The sequence below is a fragment of the Aspergillus viridinutans genome (assembly GCF_018404265.1).
Source record: "Aspergillus viridinutans IFM 47045 DNA, scaffold_11, whole genome shotgun sequence".
Lineage (NCBI taxonomy): Eukaryota > Fungi > Ascomycota > Eurotiomycetes > Eurotiales > Aspergillaceae > Aspergillus > Aspergillus viridinutans.
The window spans coordinates 732,469-751,309 of record NW_025091227.1 but is presented as its reverse complement, the minus strand read 5'-3'; the positions used below and the strand labels follow the sequence as shown (position 1 = coordinate 751,309).

The 18,841-nt window shown below is 52.3% G+C and overlaps 6 protein-coding genes across 6 annotated transcripts; 1 reads left to right on the top strand and 5 right to left on the bottom strand.

Annotated features, from left to right (window-relative positions):
- Positions 1-1,677: 1,677 nt before the first annotated feature.
- On the bottom strand, positions 1,678-4,359 carry Aspvir_002377 (ankyrin repeat domain-containing protein; the record flags this gene model as incomplete). The annotated part of the gene is made up of 3 exons (XM_043273978.1): positions 1,678-3,790; positions 3,859-4,253; positions 4,303-4,359. 3 exons carry the CDS (start codon positions 4,357-4,359, stop codon positions 1,678-1,680), a joined length of 2,565 nt encoding a protein of 854 aa, XP_043129913.1.
- Positions 4,360-5,091: 732 nt separating this feature from the next.
- Aspvir_002376 (glycoside hydrolase family 72 protein) lies at positions 5,092-6,888 on the bottom strand (the record flags this gene model as incomplete). Its single annotated transcript, XM_043273977.1, has 5 exons — positions 5,092-5,801; positions 5,847-6,608; positions 6,654-6,679; positions 6,727-6,764; positions 6,811-6,888. 5 exons carry the CDS (start codon positions 6,886-6,888, stop codon positions 5,092-5,094), a joined length of 1,614 nt encoding a protein of 537 aa, XP_043129912.1.
- Positions 6,889-8,103: 1,215 nt separating this feature from the next.
- On the bottom strand, positions 8,104-8,523 carry Aspvir_002375 (DUF2406 domain-containing protein; the record flags this gene model as incomplete). The annotated part of the gene is made up of 3 exons (XM_043273976.1): positions 8,104-8,207; positions 8,263-8,340; positions 8,394-8,523. The coding sequence occupies 3 exons, from the start codon at positions 8,521-8,523 to the stop codon at positions 8,104-8,106; spliced, it is 312 nt and encodes a 103-aa protein (XP_043129911.1).
- A 1,015-nt stretch (positions 8,524-9,538) lies between these two features.
- Aspvir_002374 (uncharacterized protein) lies at positions 9,539-10,714 on the bottom strand (the record flags this gene model as incomplete). Its single annotated transcript, XM_043273975.1, has 1 exon — positions 9,539-10,714. One exon carries the CDS (start codon positions 10,712-10,714, stop codon positions 9,539-9,541), a length of 1,176 nt encoding a protein of 391 aa, XP_043129910.1.
- A 3,113-nt stretch (positions 10,715-13,827) lies between these two features.
- Positions 13,828-16,307, top strand: Aspvir_002373 (beta-glucosidase; the record flags this gene model as incomplete). Its single annotated transcript, XM_043273974.1, has 2 exons — positions 13,828-13,963; positions 14,023-16,307. The coding sequence occupies 2 exons, from the start codon at positions 13,828-13,830 to the stop codon at positions 16,305-16,307; spliced, it is 2,421 nt and encodes an 806-aa protein (XP_043129909.1).
- Positions 16,308-16,442: 135 nt separating this feature from the next.
- On the bottom strand, positions 16,443-17,644 carry Aspvir_002372 (putative nucleotide-sugar transporter; the record flags this gene model as incomplete). Its single annotated transcript, XM_043273973.1, has 4 exons — positions 16,443-16,556; positions 16,602-17,411; positions 17,478-17,507; positions 17,555-17,644. 4 exons carry the CDS (start codon positions 17,642-17,644, stop codon positions 16,443-16,445), a joined length of 1,044 nt encoding a protein of 347 aa, XP_043129908.1.
- Positions 17,645-18,841: the final 1,197 nt, after the last annotated feature.

Here is an 18,841-nt window from a genome sequence, read left to right as displayed (position 1 = left end):
CGAATCTTGCTTTTCTTGTCTGTATCAAAGGAGGAGAACCCGTCAAGATACGCTAGCACAAGGGAAATATCAGACACAACCGTATTCTTGTTTACCAAATCGAGATGGTCATAGATGTACAAAAAGAAGAAGTTCAAGAAGGCATCTTTCGATAGCGCATGCACATGTTGGAACGTCGTCTGAATTAGCGTCGCGGGTAGATAGCCCCTCTGCCCCGTGTGGTCTGGGCCATAGTCCTCGATAAGCTTATTGAGAATAGCAGTTGCTGCTTGATTTTGTTGTGGGCTTAAGGAGAAGGGCTCTGAAAAATCCAGGAACCCAGATAATGATGACTGATGTCGATGTAAAGGCATTATTGATAGTTTGGCTTATCAAATGTGATGAGACCTTCGAAGTTGTTGCCATGTACTCTTGACAGGGGATGAAACCTTACCGGATTTAGTTCGGACCGAGCTTAATCTGACGGAAAAAGTCTATCCCGTGTCCCAAGAGTAATGATGGCAAGTGTGCCATGAGCCAAGACTATAGGTATGGACGTATGGTACAAAGCAAAGCCAGCACATAGGTAACATTACTAAAAAAGCCGCAAACAGCAAACGAGCAAGCTAAGTGGGGAGTGGGAAGAAAGCCAAAGCAGGCCCAGTATCCGTTGCGTATTCTACTCAGCTCAATACATTTACCTGCCTATTACAGTATGGGTTATTTTCATACAATATACTGACTAGCCTAATTTGGTTAGGTGCTTGATCTTATTAGGGTACGGAAACAAATTTGCATGTGCTGGATATAGCTCAACTGTACTTCTGATTTCCCTCTTCCCTTGTCTCAGACTCGCAGCACGATGACGTAGCAGCACTTTTCACGAAAGTTCCTCCCCGGCCTCCCATGAAGCAGGCTGACAAGCCTGGGATCAATCCAGTCCAGCGTGGTCCGGGGGCTTCAGGAGGAGACGTGTTGGATATGGCTGTGTCAATAGACACAAAGGATGAGAAAGGGCATTCGAGAATGTGATTGCCAATGTTTGCTTCAGTTTCTTTGGACTTGGCATTTTGCAGCCATAGCCTGTGTAATATTCAGAACTAGTTCATCATAGCTTAAAGATGTTCAGTATCAGCATATCCGCTGTAATTTGGGCGATATCATAACATTTATGTCTTATCTTTCTTTGCATAAGGACAGCACAGGCAATGAGACATCCTAGGGCAGCCATTGCAGGCTATAGCCGTAATGTATCGAAAGCTAGCAGCCATAATCGAGCGGCTGCACGAGGCTGCCAGGCTGAGCAGTAACATCCTGGCTATTCCTCATCCGCTTGATTGACTTCCGCACAACCTTGTAGAGGCATCAGACGGGTTCCTAATTTTTATCATCTCTCGGCTGGAAGGCTGGAGGAGTTGCTCGGCATATGAGTGGTCAGTACCTAGCTTGACCTTGATCGGTATCGCGCTGAGACTTGCATTATCGGTCTCTAAGAGTTGAGAGTTAATCTGGGAGCCGGGGCTGAGTAGCGCACAAGCTGAGGCGGACTGTGGAGCCGTGCATGCCTGTCGACAAATTATAGTACAGCTTCTTGCTGTTTATGAAAGCAGGTCTGAGGGCCCAAGTACTAAAACAGGATGTTCGGTATGTCTGCCGATAATATCTTATGGAAGGTCAAATATACAGAACCAATCCTTATTAAAAGCCAAGACGTTTGACTCCAGCCCCCAATAAAAGTTCTTCTATATCTCTGTACCCCTTCGAACTGGCAAGATCAAGAGCGGTTTTTCCATTCTGGTTCTTTACTCGATGATCCGCTCCTGCCCTCAAAAGCGCTCGCACAACCTCGATGTGATTCTCATTCGTGGCAACATGCAGCGGAGTCCATCCGTCATCCTGCGGCGCGTTTGGATCAGCCCCGGAGGCAAGCAGGAACTGGGCGATCGTCGCCCGACCGTTGCTCGCGGCGATATTCAGCGGCGTCCATCCAGTCTTCGACTTGGCAGAGATGTCAAGCCCGTGTCCGAGGAGAATCTTAACCGCTTCGAGTTGGTCTTTTTCGGCTGCGCAATGTAAAGCAGTCCACCCGTGGGTGTTCGTGGCTCTTTTATCTGCACCACGCGATAGAAGAGCCTTTACTGTCTCTGGATAGCCCTCTCGCGCTGCAATCCCTAGGGAAGTCAATCGGCTATTATTGCGTGTCTCGATATCCGTTTTCCTATCCAGCAGGGCTTCGACCACGGCCGTGTGTCCATTCCCAGCAGCGGAGGTTAGGGGACTCCAGCCGTCATCATTGCGGGTATCGACAGCCGCGCCGTGTCTTAGGAGTAGCTTGACTACCTCCAGATGGCCATTGCAGGCCGCTGAATTGAGAGGGCTCCAGCCACCTGAGTTGCGGGTTGCGGAATTCGCCCCGCAAGCGAGAAGAGACTGGACTACTTGAACATGGCCCCTGGCGGACGCAGCATGCAAGGGCGTCCATTTATCCTTGTTTGTCACGTTGACACCTGCACCGAGCTCGAGAAGGAGGTCAGCAATAGCGTGATGACCGTGGAATGCCGCTGAATAGAGCGGAGTGTGGCGTCGCGCGTCCGCGACGCTGTGGTCTGCGCCGTGCCTGACCAGGGCCACTGCGATCTCAAGGTGGCCTTCGCCCGCGGCACTGTTCAAGGGCGTCCAGCCCGTTGAATCGGGGATTGTGACATCTGCGCCTTTGGCAAGGAGCAGTTCAACCACTGCCAGGTGGCCCTCCGATGCCGCCGCGTTGAGGGGCGTCCAGTTATTCGTCGATGCCCGGGAGGTGTCCGCGCCGTGGTCCAGAAGGATGCGGACCACATCAGTATGGCCGGCGTTTGCAGCATAATACAACGCCGAGGCGCCGATGTCACCAAGACTAGCGTTGACATCCGCGCCGCGCTTTATGAGAGTCTTGACGATTTCTGCGTGGCCTTCAGAGGCGGCTGATGCCATTGGTGTCCATCCACTCGTAGTAGGTATGCTCAAGTCCGCTCCTTGGTCGAGCAAGTACTTTACGATATGGAGATGTCCACTGTGCGCCGCCGCGTTCAGTGGGGTGCACTGCTTCGGATGCGTCATGTCTGATATGTTCACTCCATTTTCGACAAGCACCTTTACCGAGCCTAGTTGACCCAGCTTCGCGGCGGAGTAGATTGGGCTTTGCCCGTCCACAGATGGGACGTTTGGATCTGCTCTATGGTGCAAAAGAGCAAGCACTGCGTCGGGATGACCAAATGTAGCAGCTGCGTTGAGCGGGGTGAAGCCGTCCTCGTTGCCAGAGGTGTAGTCTGCACCGTGTTCGATCAGGTACTCTAGGATTTCCGTGTTTCCTGTGACGGCAGCTGAATATGCGGGTGATTGGCCAATCTCACCGGTAGCAAGGATGTCCTCACCAGCCGCGACCAGCCTTTTGATTTCCTCGAAATCCCCCTCGCGGGCTGCCACGTTGAACGGAGATGGTCCGGGGGTGTCGTCATCGGACACAGTCCCGTCTTCGGATGCCATGGCCTGTGCATACGAGGGCGGAGGGACGGAATCATGGCCATCTCCTTCCTGATTCACAGAATGCGCCGGCGGTGCCATGGACACAAAGGTATAAAATGACTTTGCGGAACTGATTAGACCCTCCATGGCGACAATCATCCCCTGCCTTTCAGCTGTCTCCCCGCTAGAGACAAAAGAGAGCTTCTTCATAGACTGTACGATCGCCTCGAGATCTTTAGTCTCAATGTCCAAGACAACGAGCGACGATTGCTTTTCTTGGGCCGATGCATTTTGTTGAAGCCGCACACACCTCATATAAAATCAGCTCCATACCAACAATCCATTGACTCCATTGGGCCATGGAGACACAAGACCTACATGTTCATCATAGTGGCACCCACCTTCAGGGCCTTACGATGTGGTTCCAGACGGCCGCGATACGCAATAATCGCGCAGCTATGCAAGCCTAATTTCCACGCCTTGGCGTAGACCTTGAACAGCGTGCGCTTCTGCCCGCTCTTGACCACAGGTTCCAGCTCTTGCCTTAGCCGCTGGAGCGTGACTCGGATGTTGTCCAGGTTACTCTGCACGCAAGTCCACATCCCGAAACTGGCAGACGGGTGCGTCATCAGAATGGACGAATGGGTCCGCCAGGTGAGGATGATCTCATCCAGGACGTGACAGATACGATTCAGGTCATGGCCTGTGTTTGAGATTGTCATGTCGCCATCTGGGACGTGATCACGGAGAAGACTGGAACTGAACGAGATGATCTGCCGCGAATTAGTTTGTAGTCATGGAGATGCAGCCGGATATAGATACCTCGTGGCAGGATGCTTTCAGGGCAGTCGAGCTGCCCGCGATCAATAACGGATCCATATCGAGATCTTTGTTAATTTCGCTTCCTCAAGAACGTATGTCCCTTATCAGCCTCGCACGGAGGCCCCTCAGGAGAAGAAATCGAGCAAAGAGGGGGGTCTCGTATAGCAACTTGGCAACCACGTGACCGATCCAAGACCAGATGTCGATCCTTCTCGTATAGATAAACAGATGATTGGATTGTCCATGTTCCAGGTGTGGTAGCAGCGATAGGGCTATTTGAGGCTGTTTGCTCTGTTGTTGAGGAATCTGATTCGCTTTATGGAGAATCATCGGTTGACGGACTGTCGCATGTCTATATATAGCGGCAAAGTCGACATTACCGTCACAGGCTCCTTGACATTGTCCAGCTACAGACAGCCGACAACAGCTAAAATATAAATATAAAACGAGCAGAACACGACCCAATACACATATTTTGTGTCACTACCTCGTTTGAAATTGTGCTCATAAAAGGCAGAGATCCTTTGCGTCACAGAACATGGCAACGAGTTGCCTTCCTCGGATACTGCTGTAGCTTTTGTTTTGCTTGAACTATAGGTACTGCTACGATTAGTGGAGTCCAGGGATTACGAAAAAGGATATAGACTTCAGATTGAATACAATAAAAGAATTGAACATGCGCAAAATACTAAAAGGAGCGATACAAATGAAGTCTCTATAAGAAAACACCTGCCAAATGAAAACAGCTATTCAGAAGAACCTGTTCCATATCCTCCAGACAATTACCGCTTACAGCATGACCATGCCGACTGCAGTCAGAAGCGCTGTGATGGCATACACACCCAGCTCGAACGAGCCAACAGTCACCGCAGTGCCGCGCGTAAGGGCAACAGCCGCACCGGACGAGCTAGTCGACGACGCAGACGAGCCGGACGAGTTAGAGGTGCCGGTGGGCTTGGAGGTGACGGTGCCGGTGCCGGCGGTGCCGGCCTCCTTCATAAGGGAGCTGCAGGCACCGGTCGCCTTGGTAGCGGAGGTGACAGTAGCCGAGCCGCCGAAGCTGCACGCGGAGGAAGCAGAGCTCTGCTCGGAGTAGTACTTGTTGAGCAGGAAGTTGAGCTGCTGCTTGGGGGTGCACATGTCGTAGGCGCCGTAGCTGCCTGTGGTGGCGTTGCGAGCGATGCCGGTGCAGTCGGTGTAGCCGCAGATAAGACTAAAGAGGTCGCTGTAGTCGTCGCTGCTGACGGAGTCCTTGACGACGCACGAGGCGGCGTTGCTCATGCAGGCGCAGAGCTGCTCGTTGGGGGTCGGGGGGAGGGGGCTGGCGCTGGCGAGCCACTTGCCGTTGACCGTCGGGCAGCTTTGCAAGGCGGTGTTGGTGGGAGTGTACGAGGCCTTATTGGTGCCGGATGGGTTGGCGTTGTTGTTGATCTGGCTGGAGTAGTACTTGAAGTCGGACATGGTGCTGACGCTGGTGCTGTCGACGGCAGAGACGAGACCTAGGCGGATCAGCTACCGCCAGATGACCGGATCGAGAGACTTACCGTAGTTGTTGTCCTCCTGGAAATACATGTAAACGATACCTCCCGACCACACATCGTTCATCTTGTCTCCAAACAGGGCCTCGATCTCGGTGAACTTGCGGGGAGTGACCTCATTGCAACCATACTCGGCGAAGAAGACAGGCACAGAGTAGTTGCGGAACTCTTCCGTGCGGACGCTGTACCCGGACTCGGTGTAGGACGAATCACCGCACCAGGAGTAGATGTTGTATCCCCAGAAGTCGATAGACTCGTCACTTGCCTCGCAGTTGAAGTAGTCTGCCATGTTGACGCGGATGGTGGAGTCATCGTTGGTCGCGTAGCCGACTCCCATTGAGCGGTATCCCTTCTCCTTAATGTACGCCTTTATGTCCCGTACCGCGGCCTTGACGAAGGCACTGGCATCGGTGGTACCGACGGTGTTGGAAACTTCATTGCCCGCAAAGAAGCCGAGGGTGTTGTTGTACGGTGCCAGGGCGTCAATCACGCTGGTGTAGCGGTCGTAGAGCGTGGTCTCCCAGGAGGGATCACTGCGGTCAATCGCCTGGGATGGGTCAGAGAGATCGGAGATGACATAGATGCCAGCATCGGCCAACATCTGCATGCACTCCGTGTGGTTGGCAGTCGGATCGATGGCGTATACACGGATGGTGTTGGTGTTCAGCTCCTGGAAGACGGGAATGTCACGCTTGCACAGCGTGGCGTCCGACAGGGGGTCGATATATGTGCTGCTGCCATCGGTGGTGCCATTGCTAGAGTAGTCCTCTGTTGGAGTTAGCTTCTGTGCGATGTAAGACGGCGATCACGTACGTTGGTAGGCAATACCACGAATGTAGCTGAGAGTTTTAGCACGAGTCCAGAGAGATAGACGGAAAATCCTTACAATTGAGTGTTATTGCTAGAGTAGAAGAACTTGGATCCCTTCTGACAGTTAGTCCTATTCCTCCAGAGGATGCAAGGGGAATACCTTGATGATGATAGGGTCAATGCCAGCTAGAGCAGTACCCAAGAGGCCAGCCCCAATGAGAGCGTGAGAAAACTTCATGGCGTTGGACCTTTCTTCCTCTCAAATGAACTGAAACAGTCGTAGATATCAAAGAACCAAGGACTGAGTAACGAATGACTAGACAGTGCAGTAGGAAGAAAATGAATGACAAAGCACAGAATATGTCCAGTAGGTCAAGCAGCCGGGAAACGGAAAGCTATAACAACGCCCAGGAGATTGCCATCGACACACCCATCGTAAGCTATCGCTGGACAGAAGTATTATTATTAGCAGCCCGCCTCACAAAGGGGGCGGACTCTTCACCCGTCAAGTCGGTCGACTTGTTTCTGCTTCTGCGATGCCATCAACGGCCCCGCTTTGGGCAATGAACGCGTCAACACTGCAGTAAGCCACTGCTGGTCCGGTCGTCAAGCGAGGCGCCGGCAAAATGAAAAAGCGAAAGAGACGACAGCCGGACTCCATTCACCGTCCAGTATTGGTTCATAAATCCGGGCTGGAAATTAGAGTTGACCGAGATGATGCCACTATTGTGATGGTGGCGGGCCATGACGGACTGATATAACTGTGGCTACCATTATTAGCGGATGTACGATTCAAGAGTGGGATAGCATAAAGGAATCCGGTTTTTACTCACTCTGAATTGTCCTTCATCATCTTGAATGTCATTTGAGCGAATTATGACCAAGCGTTGATTCTATGTTCGGAGTTGAGATGGTTCGTGGTGAGTGTCAAAGTTGTGGGCTTGTTCCGTCGGAGGACTTTATCCCCGAATGAGAATGTCGGTCTTACGGTGGAGCACGCTCTCTAGACTAAGGTACAAACTAGAAGTGCTCATGAAATTGGGCCGGAGATACGCCATTGAGTCAAGCTTTGTGGATTTGCAACCGAATGATGGTAGCCTATTTCAATTCAGTGTTCTAGTGCAAAGCAGGCTTGATCGACATGAACTACTCTTAGTTCCTGGTAGCTTAGGGAAATAGTGGCCTCAAATGAATCCGATACAGAGTGTATATGCTGCATCATCTGTGTTTGATTGAAAACATAATTGATGTCCTGTGGTCGAATCGACTGTCACTGTTGATTTCATGATATGGACAAGCTGTAGAGTCCAGGTCTTGTAATGTACAATCTCGCTAGAAACAATTCATCGCACGTGTCCGTCCTGCATAATTCATGTCGCAATATACCAATCCTGAACACCAGAGGCACCGCCATATATCCAATTCCAATCCCAAACTCAATATATCACATGATTCACATTTCTCGACGACGGGCCTCAATGGCGGCTTGAAACGATCGGATGGTATCTAGCGGTCGCTCGAGACGGGGCCGTGTGGGATTGGACCGGTCGGGATCAGCTGGATGTCGTTAGCATTGATGACTCGCATGCGATGAAGCTAGGAAGAGACGAACCAATAATATTTCCATCTTTGTCGCGGTGCTGCATCGATCGCAGCGAGAACATTGGGGTGCCTGATACGGCTTGATTGACTTTTTCGAAGTGTTAGTATATACACAAGACAAACAGATACAAGGCAACGAACTTGGTTGAGCTTCAGTCAAGGCTTGATTGGGATCAGCTTTGCTGGACAGAGTAACCTTCTTGTAGCTCTCGTGAGAGCCGATGGATCCAGCGCGGTCGCTGGATGGCCGTGAGGACCGAGAGAATGGCATAGTGAGTGTGAAACAATGGGCTGGACTGAGATTTAGAGAATAAAAGATAGTATTATTGATAGTTTGATGAATTGTGGAGATGAAACAACAACTAGAGGTGTCAAGTCGATGGCACTACTGAGTTCTAAATTGCTAAAGTACGCGGGTGCTGAGGGCCTCAGAACCAGGCGAGTGGGCGGCCGTATAAATGCGAGGGCTCATCCTGGCACTTGTGCCTGACTGCCTCAGGTACCAGGTACCGAACCCCATTTTTAGAAGCGGAATGGCCTGTGACGCTTCTTGCACCACAGATGTGAATCATTTGCTCATTTTTCATTGCATCCGCTGACATGTGCCTCGATCGCTGGTGCTCACCATGACGTTGTCTGGTCCGAGGAGGGGCCCTGTTTCACTTCGTCTGGAATGTGAAGAATGTGAATGGTCCCAAATAGGCCAAGCTTTGCCTAATGAAAACCAATCGAAGATTGACAGGGCCATCCAGCCAATCACATGACGCGGATGCCAGAAACAGTAAAACGGGCCACGTAAGCAGAGGGGCTGAGGCAGTGGCAAACGGCAGGAACAGCCGGAGACCACTGGCCAGACTCTGATCCCACAGTAGGCATCAGCATTAGAATTCGTCTCCTTCCTGTTCCTGACAAGACCTAAGACAAGGGGAGGAGACAACAGAACGTATCAGTCTCAGAGTTCCTGACAGAGCATGTGCTCTCCTTATTTCGGCAAGAAGGCTAACTTTTCAGGACACGTGATTTTCCGAATCAGTACATCTTGGGAAGTTTCCATCAATGACCAGATGCAGCTATGAAGCAGACATGATCAATCATCAGACTCGCGTTGGTTGCAAAACTGATGCTGTACAAGCAGACCATCAAAGTACGGTATCATGATGGCTTCTAAGATGACACTCATTGCATCTCTTATTGGATATACTGCACGATCTCTATTCACTCAGAACCGCGGAAGCAAAGAGAAACCCTGAATGTCAAAGTGGCTCGATGATCAAGTTTATATCTCATCAAATGACCTTTCCAGAAGAGTAGAACTGCCTGACTTGATCTATCACGAATCGAGCATCATCCAAAGTCAAGGCATAGTATATCGGCAGGCGAACAAGGCGCTCACTCTCCCTAGTCACCGCATCTTCATCCATAACATGCCGGTGATTCATACCAGGCCCTGTCTTATGAAGAGGACTATAGTGAGGTAACACACTGATCCCAACCGCCTTCATCGCTTCCATGAACTCCCTTCGTTCCGCCATATCCCGGACTTTAATCCCGAACATCCGAGCATTGTGCTCCCGATGCGGCGGTAAAGCCGGCAACCGGATGATCCCCTGCGTTTCCAACCCCTCCAACTCCTTCCAGTAGAGATTCCAGATCCGATGGCGCTGGATCTGAATCGTCTCTGCACCCTCCAGCTGGGCCCATAGATACGCAGCCTGCAGCTCACTGATCGCATAGCTCCCCCCGACCAGCTGCCACGTATCCACGCGTTCATCTGTACTCCGAAACGACACATCGTGCATCATACCTTTGTTCCAAACAATCTCCGCGCGCTCGACCAGCGCCGGGTCATTGACGAGGAGAGCACCGCCCTGTCCCCCAGCGGTGATATTCTCCCCCTCCTGGAAACTAATACACCCCAGCTGCCCCATCGTCCCGACGGCACGGTCTCTGTACGTGGAGAAGAGCCCCATCGCCGCGTCCTCGACGACGTATATCCCGCGTTCGCGCGCAATTTCCAGGATCTCGTCCATGTCACATGCGAAACCGGCGTAGCAGACTGGGACCACCACGCGCGTGCGGTCGGTTATAGCCTCCCGGACTCGCGTCGGGTCCATGTTCATGGTCTCCGGGATGATGTCTACGAATACCAACGAGGCTCCCCGGAGGAGGAATGCGTTTGCGGTCGATGGGTGCGTGTAGCTCGGGAGGATAACTTCGTCTCCGGGTTTGATGTCCAGGATCAGTGCGGCGAGCTCGAGAGCAGCGGTGCAGGAAGGTGTCAGGAGGACTTTCTTGCAGGAGAGGCGTTGCTCTAACCATGACTGGCAGAGACGGGTGTATCGGCCGTTGGTAAGGGTGCCGTTTTGGATGGCGGTGTTGATATACACTATTTCCGAGCCAGTAATGGCTGGGATGTTGAAGGGGATGAGCTTCTGGTGCTTTGGCGGGCTGAAAATGGACATGCTGATGGTTGTCTCCTATGTTGTGGACAGATGGAGAATGCGTTACTTCTTCAGGAGGAGATGATGTCAGTTGAACATAGAGTGCAGTGGTGGAGGCGAATCCATGGTTGACCTAGAGCTTAACCGTTACAAAGTGTGGCGTCCCACATCACTTTGGATTCTTCATTGCGAAATCCCCTGAACAGTCTGACTTTTTGGTTTTAGGCAAGAGGAGGCTGTCAGAGATTGCTCTCTCGTCCGTCCTAATTACTCAGAAGACCAACCATAACGCAAATGTTCATGACCGTCTCGATGTCGAGTTAGAATGCTTTCGACCATCGTCGACGAGGTCTCGTTCTGCATGCTACCTTCGGAATCGAGGCTTAGTACTAGTAAGATGGTCCCTTGCTCTGTATCTGAGCAGGCATCCGTGGGTATGCCGTGTCTGATATTCCATACCGCAGAGGCTTTATGCGAGGGACAACCTCTTATATTCTTAACCTCAATAGAATGAGACAGTACATTTGAAAGTTACCTTCGACAAGGCATTCAACCCAGAAGGTTCTTGTTGAGGTAGGATGACTCGATTCTTTTCAATTGAGTTGCCGATAAATTCCTATATTGGAGTCCATGTGGGAACAACAAGGGCCTTCGAATGGGCTCTACTTTGGCGAATCACTGTCCAATATTGTCGTGCTATTTGCACTCGATGGTGGGAAACTAGTTGTCGGAACAGTCAGGACTGGTTTGGATGTATGCTTGGTGATATGAAATGCTTGGCTGAATCAGGAAATATATCTATGGCTTTTCCTGATCACTGACCTTCAGTAAATGGTTCCAAACCCGAATCAATACTCAATAGTCTCCCTCGATGCTGGCGAGGCTATTTGAAACTAAACCTGCAATTCTCCGCAGAAGGATGCGACTGTACAATTCTCAACGTTGCCCCTTATTCAGAGTGACTATCCGGGTATCTACGTGCTGTCTAAGGAGATCAAACAAGTTGACGGGAATAGCTTAGATACTCTTAAGTTCACATGAACTAATAGCTGATGACCTGATCCGGACCTATTACTCGTCTGTGTCTTATACTTCCTCGTTAAGGCTCTGGAACCGATCTTGAGCACGATGAACAACTGCGCTAAACGGTGCAAAATGGCCAAGGTGCGAGGACGAGCCATTACATTCCATTATGGTGAACGACAATAGTTTAGGGAATTCCCAGTCCAACATTGCCATCGATAACCGCAAGTATGGTCAGCCATGTATTCAAACTCTGAAAAATAGATTGACGCCGAGGGCTCGGACAACAGGACGAGACCGTCATTGAATGTGAAGATTACGGGAAGCACGCTTGGCCCCGGACATTCCTTACATGCCGTGAATCTGGGGATTGACTCGATCTTGCACCGAATCCAGCGCCGGACAACGGACGTGCAGTCTCGATTTGTAATGGGTTTGTCAAAAAAGACAGGTATGAGGGGAACAGGAAGAGCGTTCCGAATCCGAATAGTGTAAACGGAGCTAGGACACTGGCAACTATTCCCATGTCCACTTTACTCCGTCGTCTGCTTACTTCGGACTTCTCCCGCTTTGTATCCTGTGCGGTGCCCAGAACTGTCGGCGCAGAATCGTCGGCGGAGAATACGAACTTTGAACCTTCAACGGCAAAGCGCCCAACTACCGATATTGGTATCCGGAGATGTTAGCGTATGTATCCCGGAAGATTCTAGCATGGTGTCTACTGTCCACGGATATGGTGCCGTCGGCAATTCTCCGGGGAAACCCTAGTTTAGCTGGGGTTTGTGGGGGACGCTTGCATGAATAATACATATCTTGGGAGTCGGGACCTCCGAGTTGACCACTACTCGGTGAAGAGAATTGAAAGACGCTAGACAATGACGGCTAGAGGAAGATGTGGGTAGCATTTTTATCATGACGTGCGGGGAATCGAGCGGGATGGACGGCATCAAGCGTATACTCGGCGATTAGCAAACTTTTATGTAAGTTGGGCCGAGTCGCGAGTTTCCATATGGCCTTGTTCGGTGAGTCTATTTTGACAGCCGACTTATCTGACACGGTCAAGAAGGATGTCCATCTGAAATGCCGCTGCAAGGATGTCGACAGGCATATTTCACTAGACGGATGATACCGAGCTCACTGCACAGAGGAACCCCGCGGGGAAGTAGATTGAGATCGGCTGCAGGTGGAGGAAAAGGACTTTCCCATGCTCGCATAACCCTGTAATCTGCACACGGCACCGACCCCACATACTAGGTAGGTGCAAAAATTGCTGGAGTTTAGCCCTTCCCCACACGGCCACAGCAATTCAAGCTGCAAGAAGCACTAGTGTAGGTTCGCGCCAAGTGAGTCGATATTTATAAGAGCTTTGTCATTTTGTCAAGGGCGGACGACTCATGCAACACGGGAAGGAGCCATGGAACTGTACAGTCCAGGAACAGAAAGAAATGACTACCGGGAGATCAAGTCACCGGAGTCTATGACAGAGTTATCCATGGTCGAAGGCTTAAGCGCTTGAAAAATCCAGACTAGACTGAGACTGCTCTCTTGGCAACTGCCATAAGAAGGATGGATCATGGATAGTTGTCGAGTGAAAAGCCGGAGTTCAGCCGAAGCGTGGTCAGTCTATGGGTTCTGTAGCCGGCAATAGTCCCAATACAGCCATACAGTCGGCCCGCCAAGAACGTGGAGCCCCGCTTTGGCTGGGGATGTGGGGACCCCGCATAGTCAACTGTGAATTGCTGTAGTCGTAGTACGGAGATGAAAGAAAACGAGGCTCAAGCCACCTGCTTTGCTGCATCTTTGGCCAACTCAGTCTCTAGAGGCCAGATGGAGGAAGACGAACCGAATGCCACGCAAAGTGATAGTAGCTCGGCAACATCGGGGTACTCCGTATGGGCACGCCTGGTCCAGTCTTGGTCTTTGCCCGGTAGAAAAAAGATTGGGATGAGCGATATGGGAAGTACTACGATCTGAAGTCGCTATGCAATAATAGCCGACATAGGCGGCTCCTCAAGCCGAATCGCAGCTATATCAAGGCCGTGAATCCCCTCGATTCTTGACCTTGAAGATCAGACCTATCGACACTTCTACCCCTCTCTTCGGAACTGAAGATGAAAATCACGGTTCCCCTTCTTGCTGCTGCCCTGCAGCTGGCAGGCACTGCTACCGCGCAGGATGATGCTGCTATCGCCGCCAATCTCGAAAAGTTTTGGTCGTATGGCCGTTCCGAGCCGGTCTACCCCAGCCGTAAGAGTGAATCCAAGACTCGTGATGTCCCCTATGACTAACAGTACGTTGCTCAACAGCTGAAACCCAAGGCTTGGGCGACTGGAAGGAGGCATACGCCAAGGCCAAGGCTCTCGTGGCGAAGATGACCGACGAGCAGAAGAACAACCTCACTTACGGGTACACGTCAACTACCAATGGCTGCTCCGGTAACTCGGGAGGTGCTCCTGGAGTTGGGTTTCCCGGACTATGTTTGCAGGATGCCGGCAACGGTGTCCGAGCTACTGACCTCGTGAATGGATACGCATCGGGTGTCCATGTAGGAGCTGCATGGAACCGCGATCTTGCCTACGAACGTGCTCACTACATGGGTGCCGAATTCAAGCGTAAGGGTGTCAACGTTGCTCTGGGCCCGGTGGTTGGACCGCTTGGGCGCACGGCGCGCGGCGGTCGTAACTGGGAAGGCTTCTCCAATGACCCGTACTTGGCCGGTTCCCTGACCGGAGAGACCATTCGTGGCCTGCAGGAGTCAGTCATTGCCTGTGTCAAGCACTTTATCGGCAATGAGCAGGAGACCAACCGCAACCCTCCGGTGCTTTTGGAGGGCTCCCACAACCAATCCGTCTCGGTAAACCTGGGCGACAAGACCATGCATGAGCTCTACCTGTGGCCCTTCCAGGACGCCATCAAGGCCGGTGCGGGATCCGTCATGTGCAGCTACAACCGGATTAACAACAGCTACGGCTGCCAAAACAGCAAGACACTCAATGGCCTGCTCAAGGGTGAGCTCGGCTTCCAGGGCTTTGTCGTCACCGACTGGGATGCCCAGCACACGGGGATCGCGGCAGCAGACGCGGGTCTGGACATGGCGATGCCCGATTCTGTTTATTGGGAGAATGGTACCCTCGCTCTGGCCGTCAGAAACGGCTCATTGGCCCAGACTCGCCTGGACGATATGGCGACTCGCATACTAGCTTCTTGGTATAAGTATGCGGAGATCGAGCAGCCGGGACATGGAATGCCTGTCGATCTGCGGAAACCTCATGAGTTGACCGATGCTCGCGATCCCAAGTCCCGGTCCACCATTTTCCAGAGTGCCGTGGAGGGTCACGTCCTGGTGAAGAACACCAACAATGCTCTGCCACTCAACAAGCCCAAGCTCCTCTCTCTCTTCGGCTACGATGGCATTGCCGCCACCCAAAACACAATGGACAACGTCACCTTTGGCCGCTGGATCTTTGGACTGTCCAACACCCTGAACTACCCCAACGGCAGCGCCATCGATACTGCTGTTCAAATGGACATGTTCCTCTCGAGCTACGATCCCACTGCCGAGGGTCCCGGCGTCGCCCTGAATGGCACCCTGATCTCCGGCGGCGGTTCCGGAGCCACCACGCCCTCCTACATCGACGCTCCGTTTGACGCCTTCCAGCGCCAGGCCCGCGAAGACGGCACCTTCCTTGCGTGGGACTTTGCCTCGCAGAAGCCCATCGTCAACCCGGCCAGCGAGGCCTGCATCGTCTTCGTCAACGAGCTGGCCTCTGAAGGCTGGGACCGTCCGTACCTGGCAGATCCATACTCTGATGAGCTCATAATCAGTGTCGCCTCCCAATGCAGCAACACTATGGTCGTCATCCACAACGCGGGCGTCCGCCTCGTCGACCGCTGGATTGAAAACGCCGACATCACCGCCGTTATCTACGCCCATCTCCCCGGCCAGGATACCGGCGGCGCCCTGGTCGAGGTCATGTACGGCAAACAGTCCCCCTCCGGCCGTCTCCCGTACACCGTCGCCAAGAGCGCGTCCGACTACGGCAATCTGCTCCACCCCGTGGTGCCCGAGGGCGATCGCGACCTCTGGTACCCGCAGGTCAATTTCACCGAGGGCGTGTACATCGACTACCGTGCCTTCGAGGCGCACAACATCACCCCTCGGTTCGAGTTTGGTTTCGGTCTCACATACACCAACTTCTCCTACTCCGCGCTCGAAGTCGAGCTCGTCCCCGGGGCAAACACCGACTACCTGCCTCGCGGCTCCACCATCGCCGAGGGCGGCCTCCCCTCTCTCTGGGATGTCGTGGCGACGGTCAATTGCACGGTGACCAATACTGGCACGGTGGAGGCGGCCGAGGTCGCCCAGCTGTATGTTGGGATCCCCGGCGGTCCGGCCAAGCAGCTCCGAGGCTTCGACAAGCAGACTATCAAGCCGCACAAGAAGCAGCACTTTACCTTCGACCTGACCCGTCGGGATCTGAGCACCTGGGATGTCGAGAAGCAGACGTGGGGGTTGCAGTCAGGAAGCTATCCCATCTACGTGGGTAAGAGTGTGCTGGACGTTCAGCTCACCGGTACTTTGCACATCTGATATTGAATGGATAGTATATTTTCGTGTATAGACAGTAATAATGAATTACGATGTGATGTCGTCAGTCTATCCACGTATTGACAATATTAGTACATAACCGTAAGCTCATAATCTACATATCCTCGTCACGATCGGCTACACCACACCTTTGACCTCCCTCTTCTCCATCAGGTTCGTTACCCTCGTACTCTGCCCCGCCAACGCCGACCCAACCACCGCACCTAGCACAAGCACAACCCCAACAAGAAGCTACCAACATCAGCCATGCCTCTCTCAAACGGCCATAACACTCACCTTCGGATCAATATCCCTAGACTCCACAACCAACGGCCCCAAAACCGCAATCGCAAACCCCATCCCCTGCGCAAAATTCTTCGTCACCGAACTCGTAGCCCTCACACACCACGCCACCAGGAACCCGCCGGACGCCTGTAAACACACAAACACCCAGACCAGGCTACTAAACCCCTCAAAGAAGCTGGATCCATCTATCCTGCACTTTGACTTCCAGAGGAACGAGAGCAGCGCGAAGAGCAGACTGTGCGCGGCGAGTTGGGCGTTCCGGACGAAGAAGGAGTTTGCGGCTGTGGTTGTGGTTGCGGCGCGTTTGAGGGATCGCTCGATACAGAGGCCTCCTAGGGCGACGCTTGACCCGGACAGAAGCATGGCGAGGACCCCTGGGAGGGGGTGGGTGTGGAGTGTGGTGCGGTGCTGCTGGTTCTCTGCTGAGGCGTTGGCGCCGGTCTGGGCGAGGATGATTCCCGCTGTCATTGTGAGGGTGGAGGTCCAGTGCTGGAGGGTGAATCTTTGGTTGAGGAGGAAGGTTGCGAGGAGGGGGGTGAGGATGAGTTTTGTTTGGGAGAGAGCGAGGTACGGGAGGAGGTCGAGGGAGGAGGCGCCGATGCTCTGGGCGAAGGAGGCGGCGGTGTAGAGGAGGGCTGGGAGGGTTGCTTCCTCGTGGTTTGTTCTGAGGGTGGTGAGGAGGGATTTGTGCCCATCTGCTATTTGAATGATGCAGAGGAGGGAGGTGGCCAGTTTGAGGAGTTCGGAGAGGAGGATGCCTGTCAATGGATCGAAGTGCTTGTTCTCGGTTGTGGACCGGGACTGGATTTTGTGTTGCAGCTATCATAATCTTTAGTGCTGGTCTTGAGAAAGGAGTTGGGCACATACAATGATTGATGCTGCATTTTGTAGGACGAGCTGATCGTTTAGCAGAGTACAGTCATGGCAAATGGAGAGAAACATACCAGGAAAAGACCGATAATCGTTGATACTTGGACTTTGCTATGCCCTATGAAGTTGAACCTGCATGCTGTCACTACCAGAAGTATACGCATTGCGTCTGTCTTACATGTCAATAGCAACTACCATGTCACTTCCTTTCAACAACGAGGATAGATGATCATCGCTCTACACATCGTTCCCCAGAAGTTAACCTCAACTAAGCGAAAGGGCCAGGCGCCCAGGCTGATTTAGGTATGGATTGATCCCTGAAAGTCAGCCTCATCGTCGGAAGTCGGAAAATTGCGGTCTGCCATTCCCTGGTCCCATGCGAGAGGTCTCTGGCATGAGAATCTACAGATCCACTCCAAGGAAAATGTCGCATTGAGCCTTACAAGAACCACTAGGACTTCTCAGTCAAGGAGCGAAACAGCGAACTCACGCATGATCCAAACGCAGTTAGCGCATGCGATGGAGGGATACTATTCAATCATGGTTAGGGCTATATGCACAGTAACCAAGCGGACAACGCACAGGCAGAAATAATAGTCAAAATAAGTGCCAACCGATCAGTTTAGGCAGCCGGATTCTCAGTATCCAACAGGAGACAGGATGCCCTCGGATAATCTAACCTATATTCTCCCGTGTCTCGTGTGAAGTTGCCTTGGCCCAAAGTATGACTGGCATGGAGCCAATCAATGCGCCCGGTGTTGCTCACAAGACCCTGGCGCCTGAGACGGTCGTCGTATAATTGGAGGATCCATACGCCAAGCTCGATTATCCGTGGATCTACAGAGCTTGTTGCATTGAGGCCCCACGGTTGGAAAGGGTCCAAATTTTAAACATAGTAGCCTAGCCCCTGGTGGAAGCGTGAGACGGATACGCAAAGGGTGAAGACGAGAGAGAAAACCGAGGCACGGCTCCTTTTTCCATAAGCAACTCTTGTGATTTGCCAAGATTACAGGAAACATCCATGGACGCATCTGGAATGGAATGACCGGCCGGAATGCTCGGGCCTCTCTCCCAAAGCAGCCTCGTATCGCTGCTGTACTGTAAGATACACGACGGTAATATTACGAATGATTGCCCTTATTCTCAAAGACAGACAGCGCTTGTGACCTCTTACCGCTTCTTGTGTTTAACTTTGTAGATCAAGGCATATTACTTAGTATCTCTATTGGCGACTCCTGTGTACATTGGTGTGTTCAATATCTTTGTATAGCCCAGGCCAGACTTTGACGGCTAGCGAGGCACAGCGCTGGCGGCTACTTTCTTGCAAGGATTGGCTATGAACACTATTATAGCACGGTCAA